At 41.8% G+C, this 27,975-nt stretch overlaps 1 protein-coding gene and 1 long non-coding RNA gene across 8 annotated transcripts in view; one reads left to right on the top strand and one right to left on the bottom strand.

Annotated features, from left to right (window-relative positions):
• LOC136886302 (calmodulin) overlaps positions 1–22,720 on the top strand; it is a 156,916-nt gene extending 134,196 nt beyond the window's left edge. For all 7 annotated transcript variants that reach the window (XM_067159037.2, XM_067159034.2, XM_067159032.2 and 4 more), the window contains 4 exons: positions 9,570–9,823; positions 14,866–14,956; positions 19,906–19,962; positions 22,426–22,720. In XM_067159037.2, the coding sequence (XP_067015138.2) occupies positions 9,570–9,823; positions 14,866–14,956; positions 19,906–19,962; positions 22,426–22,517 (494 nt within the window). In that variant the 3' untranslated portion in view covers positions 22,518–22,720. The remainder of the gene's footprint in view (positions 1–9,569; positions 9,824–14,865; positions 14,957–19,905; positions 19,963–22,425) is intronic.
• Positions 761–27,377, bottom strand: LOC137503134 (uncharacterized). The gene is made up of 4 exons (XR_011019073.1): positions 27,287–27,377; positions 27,151–27,202; positions 5,471–5,555; positions 761–1,171 (listed from the first exon to the last, which is right to left on the bottom strand). It is a non-coding gene; the product is annotated as an uncharacterized lncRNA (long non-coding RNA).
• Positions 27,378–27,975: the final 598 nt, after the last annotated feature.

The raw sequence follows: 27,975 nt of genomic DNA, 5'->3' as shown, positions 1-27,975 counted from the left end.
TTGACGAATGTGAAATACCAGTTTCCTGAACTGCTCTCCGGAGTGACTTGCAGTAGGTATATCTTCTAACTTCTCCTGTGTAACTTTTTCCCCTGTTTCTTCTTATTAGTTACGGAACCAGTACTACGCCACTTGTTGCACGAGGATGGCACTGTCTACGGATTTTTCGAAGGCATGTTTTAACTGGTTTCTCCTTCTTGTGCAAAGAACACTCGTATTCTCTGCGCTGTAGTGCTCGAACACACCTTAAAAGTACAACAGTTGGTAGCGAACTAAGTACCTGCCGCGTCAGCTGACACAGCCATGCGGCGCTGGCTTGTAGATTCCCGCGGCCTGTCACCAGAAGTGCCAAGTCTTAAATTACACTGGCTGTATGTTACCCATTACTTTTGGATCAATTTCATTTTTCAGCCCCTGCAAATCACAGCATATCTTATAGTGTTCAGATTTATCGGCAACGTGTTCACAGGCTTTTTGGAAAGGAGGGTCGATCATTGGTGGATCTTAAGAAAGGACGGGCTAAAGCAGGAAATGTCAAATTTCTCCGTTCACACTGTATTACCTGCAACAACAAATGTGCATAATAAAAGTCGCACTTACTTACTTTACTCGTTTTCATTCCCCACCCTGAAGGGGTGGGGCGGGCCACCTAGAGGGTGACGCCCTCGCTCTGGCCAAGAGTTGCGGGCGGGTTGCGGAGGTTTGATGGATGAGGGAGGTGGGTAGGAGGATGTGAGAAATAGAGGAGATGGTAGGGGGTTGGGCCTCTTTACTGAGCTTTATTGAATGTGCATTGCCAAACGTTACACAGAATTTATAAACATAAACAATATTTTCATTATTAGATAATTTTAAAGAGTATAAGGGGTGTTTTTTTTAAAAGTCGCATAACAAATAAGTCCTTTTATTTTATCTTGCAAGCCCTTCACCGCACAATAATAACGGATATAATAGCGATTATATTCCATCTAAAATACGTACATAATTATTAAAGAAATTCTAATTCACAATAATTTAGATGTGACACAGTTTCACCGTAAGAGCCATACTAATGGAGATATTCAAGAATTTCAAAGTGCAAAAACGGCGAACTTCCAGTCGTCATGGTTACGAACTGCCTGGTGACTGACGCGTGCTTTGTGTCTTCTTCATCCCCGATAGATGGCAGCACCTAAATAAAACACATTCATTGTTAAAAGAAGAACCAACACTGAAGCTATTTTGATGCGTGTTCAGAAGTACAATATTTTCATTTCATCTTCCTCTTTTCTGGCCATTTTCCGGGTCGACAGTCAGTTTTACGACCGGATGCCCTTCCTCACGCCAGTCCTATGGGAGGGGTGTATTTACAATTTTAGGTGTTTCTGTGATGTGTTATGTTAAAATATGTATCAAGACCATCAAAATGATACAGTTCAAGCGACAGGAACTAACCAAAGGAGGTTAAAAACCCTCACCCGCCCGGGGAATCGAACCCGGGGCGCGACGCTAACCATTCAGCCAAGTCGTGGTGGTGGTGATGGTGATTATTGTTTTAAGGGGATGTATAACTGGCAACCATGCTCTATTAATACTAATCAGAAAGAAAAATGGAAGAGATCCGACACTTCAAAAATGAAGGTATCGGTAAAGAAAGACAAGAGCCACGAAGGGCGTGGCCTCGAATGCTCTAATACTGTCGGGGTCGGAAAAGAACAAGAGTTGGCCAAGGGAGGTCGGACATGATAGATGTGTGTGTGTGTGTGTGAGAGAGAGAGAGAGAGAGAGAGAGAGAGAGAGAGATGAGCCTGGCACAAGTAAGTGGAAGCAATGCCAGGACTCAGCTAACGGCCCCATGGTCGCTAACCGACACTCCAAAGTTGAGACCCATGGGGCCCCTTTTAGTCGCCTCTTATGACAGGCAGGGGATACCATGGGTGTTTTTCTACCGCCCCCACCCACAGGAGAATCGGTGGTGAGTGTGTGCCCTGTCTTCATCAATAGAATTGATCACAGGTAGGGCCTCATTCTCACAGAAGCGCTTCAGGCGTCAACTCTCTCCGCAGGCCAGACGCATTATTCTTATTCGTTCTGTGAACCCCCCGGATCCAGGGGCAGTAGTACGAACGGGCGTGGTTGGTATTTAAAGCACTGCTCACAAAAGAGACGCGTCCGGCCCGTTTTCGATATATCGATTGGGAGAGGACGCTACTGTCTCTAGCCCGTGCCTTATCGCACTTTCATCTCATCAAAGAACTCGATACGAAACGATCAAGCAGGCTTTGACACACGCTTCCTTTTTCTCTCTGACATTGGTTACGAAAGTTGAATATTTATGCAACGAGTGTGGTTCTTTTGCACGCGAGAGCGTGACTATGAGTGTGGAAAATCACTCTGTACAAACATGAATGTAGAACAGAATCAAAGTTACACCTTGAGGAAACTGAAGAATCTACAAGCTCATATGACATCAGAACAAGCGTGAAACTGATGACAGCAGTGATCAGGTACGGTTTATTTGTACTTGACGTTAATTACCAATTATGTAGACGCAAATGATTGGTGGAATTTTATGTTTATTTACCTCTTAAATAGAACATCATAATAACTTTCGGGGAAATTGAGAGTACATTAATTTTGGTAATCATGAGTAAATCTATAATTAAAAGAGTTTACTAAAATCAGCTTTGCCAAATCCGTCCGTCCGTCCGGTCTACTGGACCGAGTTTCTTCATTTCTCTCTCCGAAATTACCTGCCCGTGAATAGGTCTCTTAGTTCAGCCTTCTTTGAGTAATCATAAAATGATCACTCCAATAATTGCAGGTGAAGGCTTACCCTAACCCGCAATTAATTCTGCACTTAGCAGGTTGCTATGCGATTGACACTTTTATTCTGATATAATTATGTGATTTTCATCCTAAGTAAATTCATTGCATGCAGCCTGTGAAGCCAGAACGGTATACACTGCCTGTAATGACGGAAGAATACTATTCTCTGGCAGATACTCTGATTGTCTGACCTTGGCAGAACGTTCCTGATGTATATGCTGCTAAGGGAAAACACTCTACGTACGTACAGCGACTAGCCTTCTGTATGACCATTAATAAAGCGCAGGGACAAAATCTTGAAAACGTGGGTGTCTACTTACCCGAAACAGTATGTTGCATCAAGATCGTTTGAAAATGTTAAGATACAGATACAGTCGAATGGTGGAAGCACGGAGCAGCACGGGTCCACACACCCACGACTTTCTTCAGTAGTACTGCGCTTGAACGTGTCGTCTTTTGTTACGTTTTGACGTCCAGAACTGATAACAAAAAATGTCTAGTATTAATTCTGAAAAAATGGCTTCATTTTTAACTAACTAAGCTATTAGAGTCGTAAACATGGTCCTTATTGAAGGTAAGACGAACTTCATGATGTTCGGTACTGTCATATATACGGTCGGAAATGGATTAACCTAGGCAATTTGCTGTAGTTGGGTGCTGAACCACGGCGCAGCGCTGTAATCAGGCCGAGAAACAATTCAACAAGGTTAAGTTTGGGGTCTGCTTATTCACCGTGTTTACATTATTGTGAAGTGGAGTTCAATCAATCAGACGACTTCTAATACAAGAGTGCGGTAAGGAATCACAGTCCGCTAAAGAAGGCAATTAGGTTACGCAGACTTTGTGTCTTAAATAGATCATCATAATGGGTTGAAGCTGAATCAAGAGTAAAATTTGGTACCCATAAATACATATAATATTAATATATACCAATGACTTTCTTTACTACAGCAATGCGCTTAATCATGTCTTTTGTTACAGTTTTCGCAAGATTTAATTGTCTGTCTCTTATGAAGTTCTTTGCTTTAGTTTTCTTAATCGACTCTGGAAATGACGACATGCAGGACTACGATACAGTTATAATTTGTTAATTACTCGAACTGTACAGACGGCTTGCTAGAAAAATAACAATAAAACATAGCATAAAAAATTCATTGTCATAAATATTGTTCTGTGTGAACTGATTAGGAGGTTGATCGGTTCGATTCCTGTCTATCTCGTACTACTGGTCGAGGGCTAGCCAACGGTCGGGGTTATGAAACACTAGAAGATCAAAATCGTTTGAAGCTGAAACAAGAGACACTGGACAAAGATGTTCACACTTCACAGTCTGATAGCTTAGTGAACTGTTCACTGCTTCAAATAACATTCATTTCGATGTTTAATTATGTACACACACACACACACACACACACACACACACACACACACACACACACACACACACTGCATTAGTCAAACATGGATGAATTGCATGCCAACTATCAATATTATCATTCACTTAATTTAAATTAAGTAAATTCATCCCAGCATGAAATAAAATATTGTACGCAACAGTCACTAAAGAAATGAATTTACGTTTCTCGTTTCGAAACTCCGACATCTCACTAGTAACGTATAAGATCACTTTCCGTGGCTAAATAACTATTGCTACGATTTTATTATTATTATTATTATTATTATTATTATTATTATTATTATTATTATTATTATTATTATTATTTCACTCATGACATTCTGTAATTCTATGTCCTGAATATGCCAAATAAATAATCATCTTCATAAACCTATTGACTAACTGGTTACAATGCTGGCCTTTAGAAAACAGAGTTCCGAGTTCGATTCCCGGCCGGGTCGAGGATTTGAATTTTCATTAAACCCTTAATAACTAAAGAACGAACAATATAGCTTTGAAGAACTTCACAGAATACACAAGACATGACGCATGGCTTGAAATAAAGATCCGAATTCTTCTATTGTTTCAATATTTCGTATTTTAATAAACAAAGGCACCTCTACGTACGTACAGTAAGTTCAAAAGATTCCTTTCTTGTCATGGTAGCGCAATAGCATGTCGAAGATTATAAGAACAAGTGTGAGGACTCCTGGACTTCAAGCGCGCCCCGCCAGGCAACACTCCGCAAGTCCGCAGTACCGATCAGCTCGTCTTGGGAAACTCATTACTCCGTAACTGATAAATATAATACACTATCTTGTAAAAAACAATGGGACATTACAATTAAAATACCACGGCAGGGTACAATGGAAAAATTATATATGGAGTAATTTTTTTTTTTTTTTTTTTGCTAGTTGCTTTATGTCGCACTGACACAGATAGGTCTTATGGCGACGATGGGACAGGAAAGGGCTAGGAGTGGGAAGGAAGCAGCCGTGGCCTTAATTAACGTATAGCCCCAGCATTTGCCTGGTGTGAAAATGGGAAACCACGGAAAACCATTTTCAAGGTTGCCGACAGTGGGGTTCGAACCTACCATCTCCCGAATACTGGATACTGGCCGCACTTAAACGACTGCAGCTGTCGAGCTCGGTATGGAAATAACAGCTACGGCCTTCATCATCACAGGGCAGGTTACTGGCGTGTACATAACTAGCACACAGACTAACTCACAGCATATTAAAATAAAGGTAATACTCTACTTACCAACTCAATTTGTTGGTTACTGCACTTTCAAAAGCTTCCGTATGAAGATGTTCAAGATTGTAAATCTCACCGAATTACCTTCGTTCTGAAAAAAAAATCGGCACTTCAGATAATGATAAACAAGTCTGTGGATTATATCCATAATATGTTGAGGACAACAGCCAGCTCTTGAAGGATCAACTGATTTTTTTTCTATGGAATCGATACAACCAAAAAAATTTCGCCCACATCGATTTTGAGTTCAGTTTTCCATTAATTACTTTCTCGACCTGGAAAAGAATGTCGCATGCACTTTTCGAAGGACGTGTTAAAAACACTTCATTGTTGCTGGAACCATAGTCTTATTTCGGTGAAAACTGAAAATGTACTTTGATTATTCTCAAGTAGAGATTGGGCACAGGGCGAACACTCACTAAATTTAGAAGAGTGATGAGGCACTGCTCCTGGACGTAATTTCCATCTCACACGAGAGATATCCATTTTTTTCAACATTCACTAAAAATGATCTTATTTTACTGTCAAATCAACAAAAAATGAACATGACAAATTCTGCTATTACGCGTTAACTCACTATCCTTCCGTGGTGAACAAATCGCATATCATCAACTACTCTACCAAGCCAGGCACAAAACACCACGGCATGCTGAACTAATAATTTTTTTTTTTTGCCAGTGGCTTTACGTCGCACCGACACAGATAGGTCTTATGGCGACGATGGGATAGGAAAGGCCTAGGAGTTGGAAGGAAGCGGCCGTGGCCTTAATTAAGGTACAGCCCCAGCATTTGCCTGGTGTGAAAATGGGAAACCATGGAAAACCATCTTCAGGGCTGCCGATAGTGGGATTCGAACCTACTATCTCCCGGATGCAAGCTCACAGCCGCGCGCCTCTACGCGCACGGCCAACTCGCCCGGTAACTAATAAATTAATCGAGCCATATAAGATGCATGCTTCAAGTACACAACACTGAGTTTAGGAACTGAAAGCAAAGAAAATTAATCTTATTCACTGAAATATCTCGCACAGTAACGTCTCCCGCACTTTTCTATACCCGGCTTGCGGGAACTAGTGTTGGGCAGTGCTTGCAGTGGCGGGACCACGAACTACCATGCTATATTGGCTGAGTTCTCACCCTTGGACTTATATTTGTCATGATAATAGTTATAAGACAGCAAATTAGGAATTAATTCTCAGTAGAATGTTTAGCCTCCGAGGCAATTTCTACGAGTGAGACATCCATTACTGGCAATATTTACACAACTTATTTCAATGAAACATTTGTCAACGGGACTCTAGTTACTGATGCCAATAATGCGAGTTGACGTGGAGATGTATGGAACATTTGAATGTTCGTGGACGTGTAAACGTTAGAGGTGGGAATTTTAAAACAAAATGATATATTCACACCTGAAAATGCTAAAATGGTTACCTCTTCATTCACTCCAAAGAAGTCTGCTTCGTTACATGAGTATAATTTATTTTGTGATTGGAAAAATAGAACGAATCTGAGAGAAGTTAATGAAAAAATTGAATGGGCTTACTGTACCTTTCTGAAAGAATAGCAAATTATAAGAGGATATTATCATTTGCGCAGTATACTCAGTGCCTAAGAAAACATTGTGTGTTAACTGTATTCGCATTAGGAGTGCGATAAAATGTTTACCCATGATTAAACAATACCGTCAACAGTTTTCATAAAAATATCATGCATATTATACGCTTTATTAAGTTTAACGAAACGACATAAAGATGTAATGTACATGTTTCACTTATAATATTCTATTATACGACTTTTTTCACCCCTTCTTAGAGAAACTCTCACTTGTTCAGAGTACCATCTATTCAAAAGTGTATTTATGTCCCACATAAGTGGCCCTCTGTCTTATTAATATTACACCGTCAGTTTGACATGCGTTGTACTTTGGGAAGGCACTCTTTCTGATTATATTAGACATGTTTGTGAAATTAATAACTGGTTCTATAGAAGGCATTTCGAGTTTAGGAAATGTTGTTCCAGTAAAGCTCAACTTGCAGGATTCCAGCAAGATATAGCAAATATCTTGGATTCTGGAGGTCAAATGGACTGTATCGCGATTGACCTGTCTAAAGCTTTGATACGGTGGATAATGGGAGACTACTGTCAAAAATTAGTACTATTCGACTAGACAGAAGAGTGACTAAATGGGTGGCTATATTTCTAGAAAATAGATGTTAGAGAATTAGAGTAGGCGAAGCTTTATCTGACCCTGTAATAAATAATAAGGGAATTCCTTAAGGCAGTATTATTGGACCTTTATGTTTTCTTATATATATAAGTGATATGAGTAAAGAAGTGTAATCAAAGATAAGGCTTTTTGCAGATGATGTTATTCTGTACAGAGTAATAAATAAGTTATAAGATTGTGAGCGGGTGCAGGATGACCTCGATAATGTTGTGAGACGACAGTAGGCAATGGTATGACGATAAACGGGGTTAAAAGTCAGATTGTGAGTTTCACAAATAGGAAAAGTCATCTCAGTTTTATTTACTGCGTTTATGGGGTGAAAGTTCCGTATGGGGATCACTGTAAGTATCTAGGCGTTAATAAGGGAAGATCTTCATTGGGGTGATCACATAAATGGGATTGTAAATAAAGGGTACAGACCTCTGTACATGCTTATGAGGGTGTTTAGCGGTTATAGTAAGGATGTAAAGGAGAGGGCATATAAGTCTCTGGTAAGACCCCAACTAGAGTATGGTTCCAGTCTATGGGACCCTCACCAGGATTACCTGACTCCAGAACTGAAAAAAAAAAAAAAAAAGAAAAGAAAAGCAGCTCGTTTTGTTCTGGGTGATTTCCGACAAAAGAGTAGCGTTACAAAAATGTTGCAAAGTTGGGGCAGGGAAGACTTGGGAGTAAGGAGAGGAACTGCTCGACTAAGTGGCATGTTCCGAGCTGTCAGGGAAGAGATGGCGTGAAATGACATTAGTAGACGAATAAGTTTGAGTGGTGTCTTTAAAAGTAGGAAAGATCACAATATGAAGATAAAGTTGGAATTCAAGAGGACAAATTGGGGCAAATATCCATTTATAGGAAGGGGAGTTAGGGATTGGAATAACTTACCAAGGGAGATGTTCAATAAATTTCCAATTTCTTTGCGATCATTTAAAAAAAGGCTGCCACCTGGGCGACTGCCCTAAATGCAGATCAGTGGTGACTGATTGACTGAAATACACGCATGCGCGTTATGGGTGACGCCTTTAACCGAGTAAACGTTTCCTAATATCAGTAATGAGTTCTGTGGTTTTTTTACTACGCACCGACACAGATTGGTCTTTTGGCGACGGTAGGAAAGGAAATGTCTAGGATTGGGAAGGAAGCGGCCGTGGCCTTTGCCTGGTGTGAAAATGGGAAACCACGGAAAACCATCTTCAGGGCTGCCGACAGTGGGTTCGAACCCACTATCTCCCGGATGCAAGCCAACAGCTACGCGGCCCTAACCGCACGGCCAACTCGCCCGGTGTTCTGTAGTATTTAACATTTTTTTATAAATCTCAAAATTAAGTTAAAAGCGATATTCCGTGGCTACTGTTTACCCCATATATTGTTTTATGTTTCAACTGAAAAAAGGGAAGTTCAAACGTTCAACCCCACAAGGAGTCCCGTACACCATAGCCTTGATAGTATCGCAAACAAAAATTATCACTTTGGCGTCTTCCACAACGAACTAAGCGTTGTTTGTGTTATGTTGAACTACCATGTACAGAACTTTGAAATGAGTCCATAGTCACATTTGGGAGGGGGTTATGATAACAGATCCTACTTGGACCGAGCTCGATAGCTGCAGTTGCTTAAGTACGGCCAGTATCCAGTATTCGGGAGATAGTAGGTTCGAATCCCACTGTCGGCAGCCCTGAAGATGGTTTTCCGTGGTTTTCCATTTTCACAGCAGGCAAATGCTGGGGCTGTACCTTAAATAAGGCCACGGCCGCTTCCTTCCCACTTCTAGCCCTTTCCTGTCCCATCGGCGCCGTAAGACCTATCTGTGTCGGTGCGACGTAAAACAAATAGCAAAAAAGAAAAAAATCCTTCCTGGAAGAATGCTTTGTGGTGTTGCAGAGTTCCGCGAGGCGTTCCGTCTGTTCGACAAGGACAACGACGGCAGCATCACCCAGGACGAGCTGGGGCGCGTCATGAGGAGTCTGGGGCAGTTCGCTCGCGAGGACGAGCTGGAGCAGATGTTACATGAGGTGGACATTGATGGTGATGGCAACGTCAGCTTCGAGGAGTTCGTACAGATCGTGGCTAACATGGGGGCCGCCACCGAGAAGACTGCTGACGAGGAGGAGAAGGAACTGCGTGACGCCTTCCGGGTGAGTTGGTCACACTGCAGTAGTGGAGGTCTTCTGGTTGAGTTGGTAACACTGTGTGCAGAGGTCTTCCGGGTGAGTTGGTAACACTGTGTGTAGAGGTCTTCTGGATGAGTTGGTAATACTGTGTGTAGAGGTCTTCTGGGTGAGTTGGTAATACTGTCTGCAGAGGTCTTCTGGGTGAGTTGGTTATACTGTGTGCAGAGGTCTTCTGGATGAGTTGGTTACACTGTGTGTAGAGGTCTCCTGGGTGAGTTGGTAACACTATGTGCAGAGGTCTTCTGGATGAGTTGGTTACACTGTGTGCAGAGGTCTTCTGGTTGAGTTGGTAATACTGTGTGCAGAGGTCTTCTGGATGAGTTGGTTACACTGTGTGTAGAGGTCTCCTGGATGAGTTGGTAACACTATGTGCAGAGGTCTTCTGGATGAGTTGGTTACACTGTGTGTAGATGTCTCCTGGGTGAGTTGGTAACACTGTGTGTAGAGGTCTCCTGGGTGAGTTGGTAACACCGTGTGCAGAGGTCTCCTGGATGAGCTGGTAACACTATGTGCAGAGGTCTTCTGGATGAGTTGGTTACACTGTGTGTAGAGGTCTCCTGGGTGAGTTGGTAACACTGTGTGCAGAGGTCTTCTGGATGAGTTGGTAACACTATGTGTAGAGGTCTTCTGGGTGAGTTCGTAACATCGTGTGTAGATGTCTTCTGGGTGAGTTGGTAACACTGTGTGGAGAGGTCTTCTGGGTGAGTTGGTGACACTGTGTGAAGAGTTCTTCTGGGTGAGTTGGTCACACTGTGTGCAGAAGTCTTCTGGGTGAGTTGGTGTCGATGTGTCTAGAGGAGGTTGAGTTGGTGAGCAGGAGGTGCGTATGGCACCACCTTTCAGTTCGGCTCTCGTTCACCCTATGGATCATTTCTCCCCCATTCAGGCTACTTTTTTTTTACCGTCGCACTAACACATCGAAGATTTCGGCGACGGAAGGTGCGAAAGTGGTATGATTGCCTTCAGTTCAGTCATAGTCATGCCAGTATTTAACCATCTGGATGGACTTTTCATTACGTCTCACAACACTCCCTTGACTAAGATGTTCTTATTACCAACTCTGGCTGTCAAGGGTGTTCTCAGGAGATGTCGCCAACACCAAAGCTGAAATACATCGGTCCTCCTCCTGTCGGTCTCCTTCAACGACAGCATTTGGTTCTCACACTGATGTTCGTGTATGACTGCAACGGTACAGAGCTTTCGCGATTAATTTTAGAGCCAACGAAGATTAACCACCTCTATTTCCTCATTGCTGATTTAATGTTAACATCTACAATTTTACTGTCACCCGAACCTTCTCGCTCGCCAACTTGCTCTCTGGCAACAAGGTACTACCTGAAGATTTTCTCTTATTGGCTTTACATCCCACTAAATTCCTTTTTAACGGTTTTCGGAGATACCGTAATTAAGTCCCGCAGGGGTTCTTTTACGTGCCAGTAAATCTATCGACACAAGGCTGACGTATCTCAGCACCTTCAAATACCACCGGACTGAGCCAAGTTGTTGTTAGAAGGCCAGCGCCGTGAAGAAGTGAATTTCACATTTTTTTTTTCCCTTGCAAGTCGTTTATGGCTTAACACAATAGAGGTTTTCGACGACGGAAGAAAGGAAGAAGCTAGGACAGGTAAGGAAACGGCCGTGGCCTTAGTTAAGGTGCATTTGGCTGGAGTGAAATGGAAACACATCCACGCAACACATCTTTTAGGCCACGGATGGTAAACCTTTACCGATTAGCGTGTGAATTAAGGTCTTGCTTTAACTTAATGACTAGGGCTCGGATGTGTAAGACCTAAAAATAGCCCAAATAAGCAAGCAAATATGACCTCAAAAGTGACGAAATAGCACGTAAAAATTACAAAACATGACCCGAAAACGATTAATCAAAATATGGACATTTTAAAATAAATTAGAAATCGAAACGTCAATTCCTCTGAAACATATTTGTTATATAAATTCATTATTCTTACTTTAATATTAGTTTTCTGAATATACATGTGCAGCAATTATTCAGTCTATTATCCTTGATTCACTTATCAAACCTTCGTGAATACATGCCTATAGAGTACTAAGTTCGCTAAGATTATCAGATCACACAACATTTTAAAAGTCAAAACATGTTTGCACCCTGCATTGGTGGTTCGAAATACGAGAAAACTAGAAATCAATATATTTAAAAATATATATTTTGGAACGTTTAAGCCCAGATTTCATTAAGATTATTGAAATGCGTTAAAGTTTAAATTGAGCACCAAGAAACGAATTAAGTAGATGTTTTTCAATACATTATGAAATGAAATGGCGTATGGCTTTTACTGCCGGGAGTGTCCGAGGACATGTTCGGCTCGCCAGGTTCAGGTCTTTCGATTTGACGCCCGTAGGCGACCCGCGCGTCGTGATGAGGATGAAATGATGATGAAGACGACACATACACCCAGTCCCCGTGCCAGAGAAATTAACCAATGATGGTTAAAATTCTCGACCCTGCCGGGAATCGAACCCGGGACCCCTGTGGCCAGAGGCCAGCACGCTAACCATTTAGCCATGGAGCCGGACAATACATTATGATAGGGCGTCAGAGCCTATAGTGCAAACTCACATACCTTTTTCATTCTTCTCCGCGGGTGGAATTGAAGTGCAAGATTCATCTTCAAAGCATTAGGCGCGAAAGACCTCCGATTATCACTTAACACATTCTTTTAAGAAGAGAAGCTTCTTTCTACGTCACAAGACGTTATTGATGCATATTTAAAGAATGTTAAATAACTGCTCTCGAGTATGCACTCATCTTGAAGTGTACTGGTACCTTCTTCTTTAAGAACATCATTTATCTTGCACATACGGTGAAGACCATCATTTCGATTAAGCACATTTTGAAGTTTCCGTTTTACACTATCACCAACTATTCCACGTGGTTGTTGTAGTGAAAGTTCAACACTTCTCACAATGTCAATACTTGCATGAAGTTCTAAGCTAGCAGCTTCTAAACGAGTAACTGCACTCGATAAATTCCAAAGTTCGACTTAATATATGCCAGACTGCCTGACAAACTGTTGAAAAACAATTCCTGCGCAATCTTGATAGAAGAGGCATCATCTTTGTTGAAGCCGTTAACAATGTGTTTGATAGTAAGAGTAGTTTTCGCAATAATACGCGGCAGCATCGAGCCACGCCCCCCACCTATGGCTGTGGATGGAGTGGTGTCGAAGGAGCTAACTCCTTGAAAGTCGCAACCCGCAGTGGTGCTTTCAAATTTATTTTCTCTGACGTTAGGTATTAATTTATCGACTTCAGGAAAATTTCCACGAATTTCTTCTGCCACCCTATGCAGTGCATGCGCAAAGCAAGTGACGTGAATCATTCTTGGATAAAACAGCTTGAGGCTTTCAGCAGCTCTCACCATGTACGGAGCAGCATCAGTAACAAAGAGAAGAACGTTTTCCCATTTAATTTCATCCTTCCACAAAATTTACAATCGTTGAATGATTTGCTCTCTCTAAAACTTCTGAGCTTAGTAGTAAAATGTCCCCAGGGCGATCAAGACGGAGTGTTCCAATAATTACACTCCCTATATATCTACCTGGAGTATCCGTCGTCTCATCAATAGATATCCAAATCTTATTGTCTGCTATATTGTGTCGTATTCGATTTAGAGTATCTTCATAGCAACACGATAAATAGTTTTTTCGCAGTGTTGATTCTGTAGGAACAGATGTTTTAGGAAATTCTTGAAATGGGGATTGTTCACCTTGTTTAGAGGAATATTTGCAGCCACCATCATCTCACAAAGTTCCTTTGAAAAATCCGAACATCTGTCCATCACTGAAGATGTAACAGCCTCTTCTTATCGACATGTTGGCGTTTAACATTGCTGCTGTGTTTTGCCGTGCTGCCACGACTTTCACTTCACACAACTTGCAAAATAGAACTAAACCGTCTGTATAGAAATATTCTTCTCCAAATTCCTTAACAAAGCTTGGTAACTTAACACTAGTAGAAGACTTTCCCTTAGGCATACTTGAATGTATGCTGGGATACGATTTACTGTAAACTGACGCTTGTGTAAGTGAAAGGAAGTTGAGATTCTAATATGTGAACCAAGACAAGTGCGCGATTACCATAAGTAATTACCCCACTGCTGGGAAGGGATTTTCCGGATTATTTCTGCCTCTACCTGGGAGACCGGGTTGCCGAGTACAGCGGGTTGGTTGACATCTTCGTTGTATACAAAGCGTGTATATCAAGAGCGTGATACCGCGAAGCAGTTTTTTGAACACTACTTCGCATTCGGTAAGTTGAAGATGATTTTGCACACCTACTGCTGTCGTCAAACCGCCGAAATATGACGTATCTACTAAAATAGCTCAAAATATGACCTTATGGCAAAAAATAGCCAAAATATGCATTTATATGACAAATGAAAATCACTTAATTGTGACGATAATCACCTGATTAGCACCGAAATCCAATCAGACAAGAAAATAGAGACACAGAAAAAATGACTTTTCTAAACATCCGAGCCCTACTAATGACATTTGGAAAAAATATGCGAACAGGTTGTAGGGCGTGTCACAGGTTCTAGGTAGTTAACGATGGAGTTGGAATCTTATCTCACGGATACATGAACCAACTCGCTCATTATTATTATTATCTCTGCAAAATTGTCACTTATCTTTAAGTGTATCTAATTCTTTGATAAATGTGCATAATAAAAGTGAAAAAAGGGGAAACTGATCAAGTAAACTTGTGGCTTTTAAAAGTTTTAAGTATCTGCGTCAAACTTCTGATCTCAAGCCTATTGCAGATGCAAACAGTGCACACCTCTTTGCTGGAGATATTCCTACCTCTTGGGTAGTTTCTTAGTAAACATGAGAATATGTAACTGTGCTTGTATTTCGTGAAAACACGTACAATTGGCAGTTATCGCGATTGCGAATGCCTCTCATCTCTGTGGAAGGGATATACAGCACAATGTTGTAATTACTTTTATAACTGTGTTTTGTTTGCAGGTGTTCGATAAGCACAACCGTGGCTACATCAGCGCTTCTGATCTGCGCGCCGTGCTGCAGTGCCTGGGGGAGGACTTGTCCGAGGAGGAGAGTGAGTAGAGCATGGTTTTAACATTGAAAACAAAGTAGCGGTCCTCATAAGCAGTTTGCTCAATTGTGCCGAAAGTTCAAAGATTGCAAATTCTTAGTCTTGGATAGCTCTATCAAACTAAACAAAACAAATTTTGAAAATCACGTCCGGCCTAAACGCATTTCCGAAAAAAATGCATAAAATCCTTTGTTTCTTTACTCGTTTTCTTTTTTATTCCAATTCTAGCAAAATTAACTTATTTACATAAGTCGTCCTGTAATGTGTTTTCAATACCCTCAGGCTTTGTTTGATTTTTCGAAAAATGTCTACACCCAATGTAGTTGTAAGGGCTTAAGTGAAACTCTGTCCGGCTCCATGGTTAGCGTGCTGGCGTTTGGTCACAGGGGTCCCGGTTTGGATTCCCGGCAGGGTTAATTCCCCTGGCACGACGACTGGGTGTATGTGTCGTCTTCATCATCATTTCATCCTCGTCACGACGCGCAGAAAGACCTGCACCTGGCGAGCCGAACATGTCCTCGGACACTTGCGGCACTAAAAGCCATACGCCATTTCATTTAATTTCAGTGAAACTCTCCAATGACTCACATTAGCGCTCGTAGTGGTAGAAAAAAAAGCAAACTGCTAACCTAAACGGTGATGTAAAAAACGACTGTAACTTTTAGGAATACATAAAGAATATATTCTCATACTTTATTATATTTTATTTACGTAAAATTCGTAGCTCATATCCCTAGGATGCTTGCCTGAAGGGCTACAACTGTGGATTTTTCATTTATTTCAATAAGCTGTCGTGAATACAAAAACATAGAATATGAGCATGATCCTGCTACACAAGTGTGCTGTATGTGGTTATTTAAATATGGCGGCACTCTACCAACATTACATTTCTGAAAGTGACATATTAATCATCCTTTAGGAGCACTTTTCTCTTAAATCCTAAGAGGTCAAGTAGCCTACACTTCTTCTATTGCTACATTATTTACATGAAACTTATTTCACTTGGGGTTCAGGTCTATCGATGTGATACTTCAAAATATTATAGTTCAATAAATAATCTATATAAGGGAGCGCTTCATATATGATTTTAAAGTATGTATTTAGCGTATGGCTTTACAGACACAACACATTGTTGCTCACGTCCGTAGGTTTAACCTTAAAGTACCCTACACGTGCTGCTAAGCGAGCGACAGCGACCAGACATATTTCTCTCCTGGTCAAGATACAACATTTTAAAGTAGAATGATGAAGGCACGAGATGATGTGGAGAGTCGACACTATCGCGAGATGGCAGTACCTTAGTGTGTAGATGTCTGCGCGAGCTCTAGCAGAAAGAAAATATTGAATGTTTTGTAACTGTTGGCATTCTTCACAAAAATATCCAAATGTAAGACAGCAATCGGATAAAGCCTGTATAAAACGTATGCGGGAGAAAATTAGACTCAACAAGGATTCGATAAGTTCATCTGCGGAACGAAGTAGACGACTACGGGAACCCGTCTGCTGGCCTCTTGTACAAGTGAAACAATATTATTCAATAAAATAAAGAAAGTCGTGTCCTTATTCTGATGTGATCCAGCTCTTTTCAGGTACGCCCCCAATGGAGGAGAGCTGCAACCAGCCCTCCTGCCATTCTTGAATTTCTGACAGTACCTGGAATCGAACTCGGGTCCCCAAGGACGGCATATTGTTCAATGAAATGTTGATAAACTGCTAAACATGGTTCAAATACAAATTTATATTAATAACGAGGTAAAAATTTGAACTTCTTTATCATTTCTAATTTAATTTCGTGTAGCTGTTGTAAGGCAGACCCAGGATGGGCGGTATCTGTCGTGTGTTATTGTAGTGAAGGCAGCGATGTTGAGGACACCCAGTCCAATCCAGTCACTACGATCACCATTCAGCCAAGGCGATGGTAATGTTTTAAGAGAAAGTACAACTGAGCAACCATCCTCTGTTAAAACCAATCAGAGAGAAAAATGGAAGGGGCGCGACACTGTGAAAAAATGAAGGTATCGGACAAAGAAAGACGAGAGCCAAAAAGGCCTGAAAATGAAAGACTCCTTAGGTCTCCATACCGAATACCGTCTGGGTCGGAAAAGAACAAGAGTTGATCACGAGAGGACGGAGAGGATGGATGAAAGTCAAGAGCATGGCACAAGTGGAAGCAATCCCAGGACTCAGCTAATGGGACCCCAAGGTCGCGAACCCACGCTCCCAACTTGAAGAGCCCCTGGGCCCCTTTAAGTCCCCTATTACGATCGGCAGGGGAGGTGGTGGTGGTTGCCGTGCGTGTTGTTCTACAGCCCAAGGAACCCGACATCGTTTCTAATTCCACTGCCCGTCACGCAGCTGTACACAAGACTGCCTATTCTGCAACTCGTGCGTAAAGTGGAAAAGATGTGGATTGAATTTCGAGTACAAACAAATTCATGCCGCGCAAGTTGCATGCATGTATTTATTTAAACTGGCCAGATTTCCGAAACAAAAATACGGGACACTTCCGATCTATGTCCATAGTCTTATTTTTCTGAGGAGTGAATTTTATTCAGTACTAGCATGTGCCCGCGGCTTTGCCCGCGTTTATTAATTCAACTGTTTTATATAATAAAAACTATTTTTTCCTTATAAAGCTTCCGGTTGAACTATATTAGTGCCCTTCCAGGTGGAGCTAAAATATATATAGTACGTTTGCCTTTCCAACTTTTGAACAAACCACGTGCAGTTGACAATGGGACATGCAGCCTTTTCGAAGATGGAGTCCTACAACTTTAAGAGATTGTTCTTATGGCTTGTTGATGTTCATAGCGAAACTGAAACAAACGGGGAACTGCAGACATCTAAACTTAAACTGTATACCCGAATAAATTATTCGAATCCGAGGAATGAATATTACTTCGCTCGCGGCATGCCCAATCATGAGAATGGCTTCAAAAATATTAGTCATCAGCTTCAGAGTCGTGTTCATTGCAGGGGGCAGGATTCTTGTTCTTAAGAAGGATAATCGGTGCCACAATCGTCGGCTCTAAGATGTTCGAGGGTATTCCAGATGACTCCAAGTCTTTCAAAAGCTCTGCCGTGTAGTCGATAGACTTGTAACTTTGTAGAACATCGCTTAATTCTTGTAAAAGTTGCTTGTTGATGACGTTGACAGCTTCACTTCTTGGAGCAAAAGTTTCTCTTTGACATAACCATGCATGATTGGTGAAATGCTGTGGCCACGAATGTTAAAGATTTCAGATCTGTGTGTGTTTATTATAATCTAATCTTCTTTACTATAGCCTATGTTTTCTCTAAATGAAATAATAAAACATGAGATTGAGTTAGTTGAAAGAAAACATGGTAACCGGATAATTCTTGTGAGTGTTGCTTATTGATGACGTTGACAGCTTCATGTCTTGGTACAAGAATTGCTCTTGGACACAGCCATGCGTCTTAGGTGAAAACCTGTGCCCACTTATGACAAACATTTCGGATCTTTGTTTGCCGTAGATTTGTCTGGGCATCGCACACATGCACACAGACAGACAGACAGACAGACAGACAGACAGACAGACAGACAGACAGACAGACAGACAGACAGACAGACAGACAGACAGACAGACAGACAGACAGACAGACATCATGGACCGAAGGAAAATGGCTTCCTAATCCACGGACTTAAAATAGCATCTTGACTGATATATGGATTATTCCTTGTTTATTCTTATCATCTATCTTGTGTCCTATAAATTTCCTCTAAATATATATGTCTCCAACCCTTGTACGCTTTCCCTACGGGGTTTGGATGTGAAGTGAGATGAATCTTCGTAGCGAGCTTTTACGATCGGATATCTTTCATGACGTCAACCTAATCAGATGAGTTAGTGAGATGAAAAGAATGACATGATATACAGTACTTTTGCATCCATCTCTTGGCACAGGCCAGAGCAAAGTGTAGCTTCCACTGAAGTCCCAGTCTCATCCATGGCTGTGACAATATGGGAGCTGCTGGGGTATGGGTGGTACTGATTAATGACATTCAGAGCACAGCCAGTGTGTCTGAGTGTCATGAAAGGTGTTGCTCATAGGGTTAGTTGTGCTACAATAGCTCTGCCTGGCCCAGTGAGGAAAGCAATGGCAAACTACCTCACTCCTCATCTTGCCTAGTACGCCTCATTTTGGTACTGCCATTGGTTTTTGTGGTTTCCCTATAACTGCATAGCCTTTGGTGATGCTATTTGAGGATCCAACCAGCCTCTGGGCTGATGACCTAACAGACAGACAGACAGACAGACAGACAGACAGACACAGACATACTGTATGATAGTAAGAATGAAGAGGATGAAACCCGGCGCCGGCACATAGCCGACTCCTCTCGAATAGCTCAACACTATACGTCCCCATCCGACGGGCGAATCACCATCAACAGCGTCATATGCCCTCACACCATATAAGACCAAAACAAAAACAGCTTCCTACCCCATGGACGTAAAATGGGTCCTTGAATTGTGTTCTCTACCTTATGTACGTTGCCTAGCGACAGTGACTCTATGCATACAATCTTGGTAACAGCATGTTGGATAGTCATATCCCAATACACGTTTTCCGATGGTTTTTCGTTCATAACTCACCAACGAAAGCGAAAATGAAAATTCCGGCTTCGAGGTGCATTCGGACCCCCTTCCATCTACCTATGTTCAACATTTCAGATCTCTGTGTGCTGTAGATTTTTCTGGGCATCGCGCACAGACAGACAGACAAACACTTCCTTTTATTATTATAGATTAGCTTTATATTAGCACCGAAAAATCTCCCAACTGTTATATACAAACTTTGCTGACTGTTTTGAGCATGTGACTGTTTTCAACGGTTGAGAACGTGCAGTTTCATCACTCCCAACAGGGGCAATACTGATAAGAATTGAACTAAAACTAGTGACTGATGTGTTTGTTGTTTATTTTTTTCAGTTGAAGACATGATCAAGGAGGTGGACGTGGACGGAGATGGCCGCATTGACTTCTACGGTAAGAGTCTTTCTCGATGCAATAACTGTTCAGAGTATGTTACTATAATGTATACTTCTAGCATGAAACACACACATTATCGGCACACTTTTTCTCGATAGATTTGTGTACGGCGCTCAGGTTCCGGTAGCGCTGCCAACTGAATGGAAATGAAATCTTGAATTGAATCGATAATCTGATTGATCGATATAAACTTTCTAAACCGTTATTATCTTAAGCCAACAACTGTGTCACACACACATTATATAACATTTCTCGATGCGAATCTTGTTCCTAGCATGCATTCAATAGTTTGGCTTTGCTGTGTAAACAACAACAGTACTAGTACATAAAGTGTACGCTAGATGCCGCACCACGATGCATAAGCGATTCTTAGAATCTCCAAGATTGCCGACGTCTATCGATTCAGCACTACCTAGGTGTAAATCTATCCAGAAAAAGTGTGCCGATAATATTCAGATCTGCGTGATAAGGTGGAGTTCAGTCTGTGCAGAGCACAACACTCGTATCGTGAGCTGAGAGTACCGTCGTTGAAGTATTGAGGGGCCGATGACATGGTCACGCCCAGTTCCTTACGGGGAGTGTCAACACCACAGTGGTGCTCCCGAATAGTCTGTCCACAAGGGCATCATTGCGCACGTTCAACACGAGACACTACCAACACTTACGTTATAACGTAACTCACTCGCTTGAAGTTTCCCAAAGTTCACGGCCACCTGGTTGTAGGAGCTGACTTGTGTTGTGCGCCAGAGTTTAATCATTCTGTGCAGTTTAACATGATGTATTCTCAATGTGTGCAACAGCTTCTACCACTGTATTCCCAGAAAGGACGAGTTGCCACAAAACATACTGTTCAGGTCTGCTTGTCGTTCATTGCGATTGCACTTGAAATACAAGCAGCATATCCCAAGTTCGTCATTCGTACAACGTGGGCGTTTGACCAGCCACCACGCACAGCCAGTAGCAGTCATGTTATATGTTAACTTCTGTATTCCCTAATTGTTTCTGTGTTTGTTAATTATCACGAAATAAAGTCGGAAGAGATAGAAAGATATCCTTGTCTGTACGATACAAAGCCAAACATAATCATGAAAGAAACTGTGCAAGAAATAAGTGAAACTCTCGAAATTGATTTTACAGACATTTTTTACTCTATCATCATATATATTATTTCAGTAGTATAGATCCGTTTTGCGCCGCTCACAAGTAACCGATCGTGATAAGTGATCATTCAAAACAAAGAGAATAGACATTAGCAGTGACGAATTACACTCTCATTTCACAAATATCGATAATTTCTTTTTAAAATGAGTTTCAAAAAATGTACAAAGTATGCGATTTACACATACTGTTGCTGTAGGAAAATACGCGCCGTCATTGCCGTCCACTTCGCATTTTGGCCGCTGAGACGTCTCCATTACTGTAATTATCAGTTAAGAAAAGAATGATAGTAAAACCAAACTTTACTTCTGGAACATTCGTCAGTTTAATAATGCACTTCCATTTGCTTCCGTTCAAGTGGATACCATAAATGTTAAAAAATCAAAGATTACATTAAGTGGTAAGTAGACTGTGTAATATTGTACTGATTTGTGTATGAACATGCGAGATTTCTCGCAAGGGTCCCCTAGTATTCTAAAATTTGGATGGTCTACTTCTTTCGTCAGCTTATCCCAGTTGTTCGTGGTTTTGGCCGGCGGTTTAAGGGAGGATGCCCTTCTGACGCCACATGATTTTTAAAATGAAAATCTCAACTCAGGATCGTTTCGGTTGGGAAGTCAGTAGGTAAGCCACTGAGCTAATTCCCGACCCCGGCGTACCTATTTTTTGTTAATATCCTCCCCAATAATAGAAAGAAGTTCATGAAACTGTTCCTAATTTAAATGAAAGTAACTGTTAAATTCTTCATTCTTTCCATACAAATACAATGATTGAATCAAATGATGCATTCTTCTTCTTCTCTTCCTCGAATTACACGACTCCTCTTTATTCATCTACCTCGACAGTACATAAAGCCTTCTGTGCGTGGCGGCCTTAACTCTCTCCCGTATTTGCTCAGCTCTTGTGATAGGGTGCTTTCTACTACGTGGTGGGTTCCGTTTCCTCTTCTGTGTTTGCAGTCTCTTACAACCTGTATTCATCTTTATCTTCCCCTTTCCTGTGTTTATCCAGCTTTCTTCTTGTCCCACACTTCCAACATGAAGACTGAAGGTCTGTTAAGATGGTTCCTCGGTGAGTTGAAGTCGACCCTCGTGACGAAGCTGGGAAACAGGTCTGAGAAGAACTGGGATTGATGAGGAGCATGTGGAGATTGTTTCTGTTCCTCCCTCTTCTCACTGCAGCTTCCTACTGTGTTCATTCCCAAGTTTTCATCTTCTAATAATTATTTGAACTCTTAATTTACTGTGCGAGCGGTTTCTACACTCGTAATACAGGTTATCTGATGCCGTGTGTCTGTTGCAGAGTTCGTCCACGCCTTGGGAGAGCCCGGAGACGACGAGGAAGATGACGAGGAAGAAGAGAAGGATCTGTCTCCAGTGCCAACTTCAGCTTAAATGTTACACACTCATGTTCAAGAGAATCTCTTTTAAATATTCCTTCATTTTAACTTCAGACTTTTAAATCTTCAATGATGTACGTACGCTTGTTCCATTGTGTTGTACATTGAGCTTCGAGCACTCATATTTTCTATCTCAATGTTGTTAATATTCCTGTCAAGATTTTAATTAGTTGTCATTAAATACTCTACATAAGTAAAGTGTGCTGTTGATCAGTGCTCCTCTCATCTCCTCTCATATGCTGCAGTGCCAGGTCATGAAATGTTAAGTAGCCATACGAGCCTCCAGGCCCTCCCACCAACATATTTCACCATCAGACAGCTAGCCCCGCAATTGACCATGGATCGGTGAGTACCGGTATTAGTATCATTGACTTACCTCAGTTGAAAACAGAACAGAGAAAGGGCAAGCCCCGTGGTGTCATATTACCCTAGACCTACAGGCAACTTCAAATTAGATGTTATTTAAACACCTGCACAGTTTACAAAATACTGTGAAAAGTATTCACGTTTGTGCGTAAAGGAGAACAGTGACCAGCTTATCTTGTCACACAAACCATCCTGGTAAATGAAATGTCGTATGGCTTTTAGTGCCGGGATATCCCAGGACGGGTTCGGCTCGCCAGGTGCAGGTCTTTCCATTTGACACCCGTAGGTGACCTGCGCGTCGTGATGAGGATGAAATGATGATGAAGACAGCACATACACCCAGCCCCCGTGCCATTGGAATTAACCAACTAAGGTTAAAATCCCCGACCCGGCCGGGAATCGAACCCGGGACCCTCTGAACCGAAGGCCAGTACGCTGACCGTTCAGCCAACGAGTCGGACACCATCCTGGTTAAGGCAGATTAAACAAATAATTCAATCACGCAACTAGAAACGAAATGAGGGCGGGAGGTGCATAAAACAGACAAGACACAAAGGTACGTTACACAGAATTTACAAATGCCTGTTCAAGCTTTGGAACAAATATACTGTGCATGAGGAAGAGCAAATCGTACCTGACACCTATTCGTAAAAATACTCGAGCTTTTGGTGTCTTTTACGGATGTACGGATGAGCTGTGTTATTATACGATTTCCAAATATTCTGACTTAAAACATATTTTATCATGCCGCCCATAAGAGTCTCCAGGCTCAGGGGGCAGGGCGACGGCCTCCCACCGCTGGGTTCCGTGGTTCAAATCTCGGTCACTCCATGTCAGATTTGTGCTGGACAAAGCGGAGGTGGGACACCGGTTTCCCTTGTCATATTTCATTCCAACAACACTCTCCAATGTCATTTCATTTGTCATTCATTAATCATTGTCCCAGAGGAGTGCGATAGGCTTCATTCATTCCATCCCTGACCCAGTCTAATGACTGGAAACAGGCTGTGGATTTTCATTTTCATCCCGCCCATAGATGGTGATCAATTATCTCAAAAGATTTATTTTATATTCGATAATCGCTCGTTTCTTTCGTTCGATTACTAATCGAACTTTTCATTGCTTTCTAAACTCGAATGGTCAATCGTTCGATGGTAGTTTTCGTAAACTTCTGCTTTTAGCGTCGCTTATCGTGGTATTGTGGTTCGCGGTTGTATTTAGCGTGTGTTCTTGAGATGATTTTGTTTGTAACTGTAAGTGATATTATTAAATCTACTAAGAAACAGTACCGGGCGGGTTGGCCGTGCGGTCAGGGGCACGCGGCTGTGAGCTTGCATCCGGGAGATAGTGGGTTCGAATCCCACTGTCGGCAGCCCTGAAGATGGTTTTCCGTGGTTTCCCATTTTCACACCAGGCAAATGCTGGGTCTGTAGGCCCTAGCTTAAGGCCGCTTCCCAATGGCTAGGCCTTTGCTGCCCTATCGTTGCCATAAGACCTATCTGTGCCGGTGCGACGTTAAGCAAATTGAAAAAAAAAACAAAAAAATACCTCTTCCGATTTCTGAAAAGTTCACCGTTGTCACCGAGAGGGCAATAAATGGGAATATGCGCGCAGTCACAGTCAATTGCACCCACGATGTGTGGAAACCTGCCAACGTGAAGAATATCCTTTTATTTTCCGAACGATCATCATCATTTCCAGGCGCACCTCCCTCTTAGCCTCAACTAGTGCTTTAACCACACGACGAATGATACGGTGAACGTTAATTAGATCACCGGCAACTGTACTGAAATGCTCCGGTACGAAACACTCGTAGGACACACAGCAACTGTAATTTGAGAGATACAACAAAATTAAGACAAGAATTCAGCTGTAAGTGATCTCCAAGTAGATTTAGAAGGAAAGTAAAGGATTCCTTCCTAAGACCAAAAACGTTCCTGCAACTCGCCGTGTTCACATTACACGTCTCTCGCCTTTCACGCACTGTAGGCCTACGCACTATTATATTTCCCATCGTTTACTGCGCCGAGATCGTCAATATAATCTAAGTAATCCATAAACACGTTTGAAACGTCTTTCCTCTCATACACGGCACGATATTATCATTAGTCAACAAGTCTAAACTTAGCTTACTCCAGGCACGACGTGAGAGTGAATTCTAACCTATATTCGTACGTTATTTACTTCTTTAGTAATATACTACAAGATGGTGCTCTTCAACATTTTACTCTTGTAGTAATTTAGTCCAGGAGTATCTGAAAGGACTAAAATACTTCGGAAGTAATTTACTCTCGTATGGAAGTCGCCGAATGCTGACTTTAAGAGTAGGCCTACTTTTCTACGGAAGTAGAACTTACTCTTGGTTGGTGCACGCCACCCTAAAATTCTTACAAAATGTACATAGTGTACCAAGACATTAAGTCTACACTATGTCTATTTACTATGTAAGTGGTGAGGAAATATTTGAACAAGGTTACACCGTATAGTCAACCACAATGAATATGATATGCCAGAACCATACACACAAACAAAGCCACGTGCTGTAAGCATTATACAGGGTCGTCTGAGCCAATAGGATTGCTCATTTTTCCAACGTGGCGTGGCATTAAACGTCAAGTAAAATCTTGATCTGGACAGAGTACATCATCAGTAATTTTCGGTCGAGGACAGGAGATAGATTTGTGTTTTCTTGCTTGAGTGTGTGATATCAACAATCAGCATAGCACAATGCGAAATACATTAAACACACTTCTAATACGAAGTCGGAGGAAAGCAATCAGAAGATCAACATTTCTTTTATTCATTGTGGGGCTGATTTTGACTGATTTTTCTTGGTTGGAGTTGTACACAATAAGTGCAGCCGATTGTGCGGGTGCATTATTAAGGAATATATCTGCATCTTCAGAAATTCCCAAACATACGCTGTGGTGGCACGAAGATCTGCCTGTTTAGTGCAGAGTGTCCGACTGTTTGGCTGAATGGTCAGCGCACTGGCCTTCGGTTCAGAGGGTCCCGGATCGGGGATTTTAACCTTCATTGGTTAATTCCAATGGCTCGGGGGCTGCGTGTTTGCGCTGTCGCCAACTCACATAACACTATCCTCCACAGTTACCTACACATGGCGGATGCCGCCCACCCTCAGCCTTACAAGGGCTGCACCTGGCTAGAAATAGCCACACGAAATTATTAAAGTGCAGAGTGAAATATGTTTTTGTGACATGGCTTTATTAACTGTATATTTTTGTTGTGCTTTTTTTTTTTTTTTTTCTTATTTTCGCGCAGGAAAATTCGGGATTCCTCTGTTTGGAAGTTGCAGGTATACAAGATTGCATACACATAAAACATAAACAAAAATCCTTTTAATTTAAACACAGGACTAAGAGATAGCGATAGGCCAACCAACGATGAGGCGCAGAAAGCGCAGTTGAACTAAGGGAAACGAGATGTATACGAAGAACAAGTTAAACAAACAATTTATAAAGGAAACGGAGGGGGAGGGGGTTCGTAAGATACCATGCGCTGCATTAACTAATTAGCAAAATTCTAAGTCCAAGAGAGAAATGCAAGCATTTAACTTGAGGCACAAACGGAGAGGAACGGGAGACCTGCCTAACCGCTCGTATGTACAGTTCACAATCATCAAAGGTCCCAATTACGAATTCCGAAAACATTAAAATTCTAGTTTAAACTAGAAGTCTTTGTGATCATTGAAGTATTCTCATGAAATACACAGTTGTGATTGACTTGACTGATTGACTTAAACTTGACAAAGTTACTAAACTTTGAAGGATTCTGTTACTATTTAAAATCCCAAAGTTTAAATAAGTGTTGTGAACATTTACTTAACAAAAGGGAATTTGAAACAAGCCAAATACAATACCCCGTATCTAAGAATGGTGTTCGTATACATTATGACTGGTCACGCCTCCCAGCCACATATGGACAGGGCACTCCATCAGAACAATTTCCGTTGTGTTTATTTTCGTATGTGAAACCTTATATCATCCAGCATACTGGAGGAGTGAGTAAACACGTCATGCAAACCTACAGAACCGTAAGCTAAGGTTCGTTTTCCTTTAGACGTAAGTATAGGGAAATGAACATAACGAAAATTGTTCTGATGGACAGCATAGCAATATATTAAGGGAAATAACTGATAGGAAGATTCGCAGTCTTGCTTGTTACGCGACAATTTGCAACAAGCGATGTGGCACGTAGACTTGACAGTATAGGCTAAAATCGAAGAAGAGAAGAATGCCTACCTTGCAGGAGGAACGCCGATGTTACCACACAAGAGAGCGCGGTTGCTAGATTCTGGGAGAGAGAGGTAGAGCAGATGACGATCTGATGAACAACACGCTGCATGAAATCTCTCATCAAAAAATGGACAGCACTAACCTGCACGGGATCGGCCACATACAGCATAACTTCCCGCCGCGGCACAAGGTCGCCCGCTCCAGAATGGTCCGAGGTCCAATTTGTTTGCGTGCCGGGTATTGTGTCCTTTTTTGAATACTGCCCGTGGCCATCTGCAGTCGTTTTTCTTCCGCAGCAATTCATTCCCTTGTGTTTCTTTTGCTGATAGCATTTTATAACAAACAGAAAAGCATTCCAAATAAAGTCACGGACATTCTGCAGTACCGGTACTCAAAAATGTATCTTAGTTGCCTTTTAGTTTATTGTCTAGGAGCACTTGATGACCTGTCACTTATAAGTGGATGGATACAATATTTTCTTTGACGACGAACAACATAATGCAATTCCTTCTATGTGCAGAGCAATGGCGATGTTTTGCTACTTACGCAAATGTGGCCACGCGCCCTGTCGTCCAGCTACGTGTAACGCAGCGTAAAACCACACAACGTAGAGATGGCTGGAAAATAACGTAGCAGTTACTTTGTCGCAGTTACATACCTGTCACTGTTACAAAAAATAACAGGTTACCGAGTAACGACAACAGAATAACGTACTAGTGAAAACAGTAACTGGGAACTGTCACTAGTAGCAGCTTACAGACACAGAATGTGACCTTCAGAGTTCAGATAGTACGCATGTCTTCCAAGTGAGAACGCTTTCGTAGGAGGTCG

The sequence above is a fragment of the Anabrus simplex genome, chromosome X, assembly GCF_040414725.1.
Source record: "Anabrus simplex isolate iqAnaSimp1 chromosome X, ASM4041472v1, whole genome shotgun sequence".
Classification (NCBI taxonomy): Eukaryota; Metazoa; Arthropoda; class Insecta; order Orthoptera; family Tettigoniidae; genus Anabrus; species Anabrus simplex.
The sequence above is the reverse complement of the archived record's forward strand: the minus strand, read 5'-3'. Positions and strand labels throughout refer to the sequence as shown.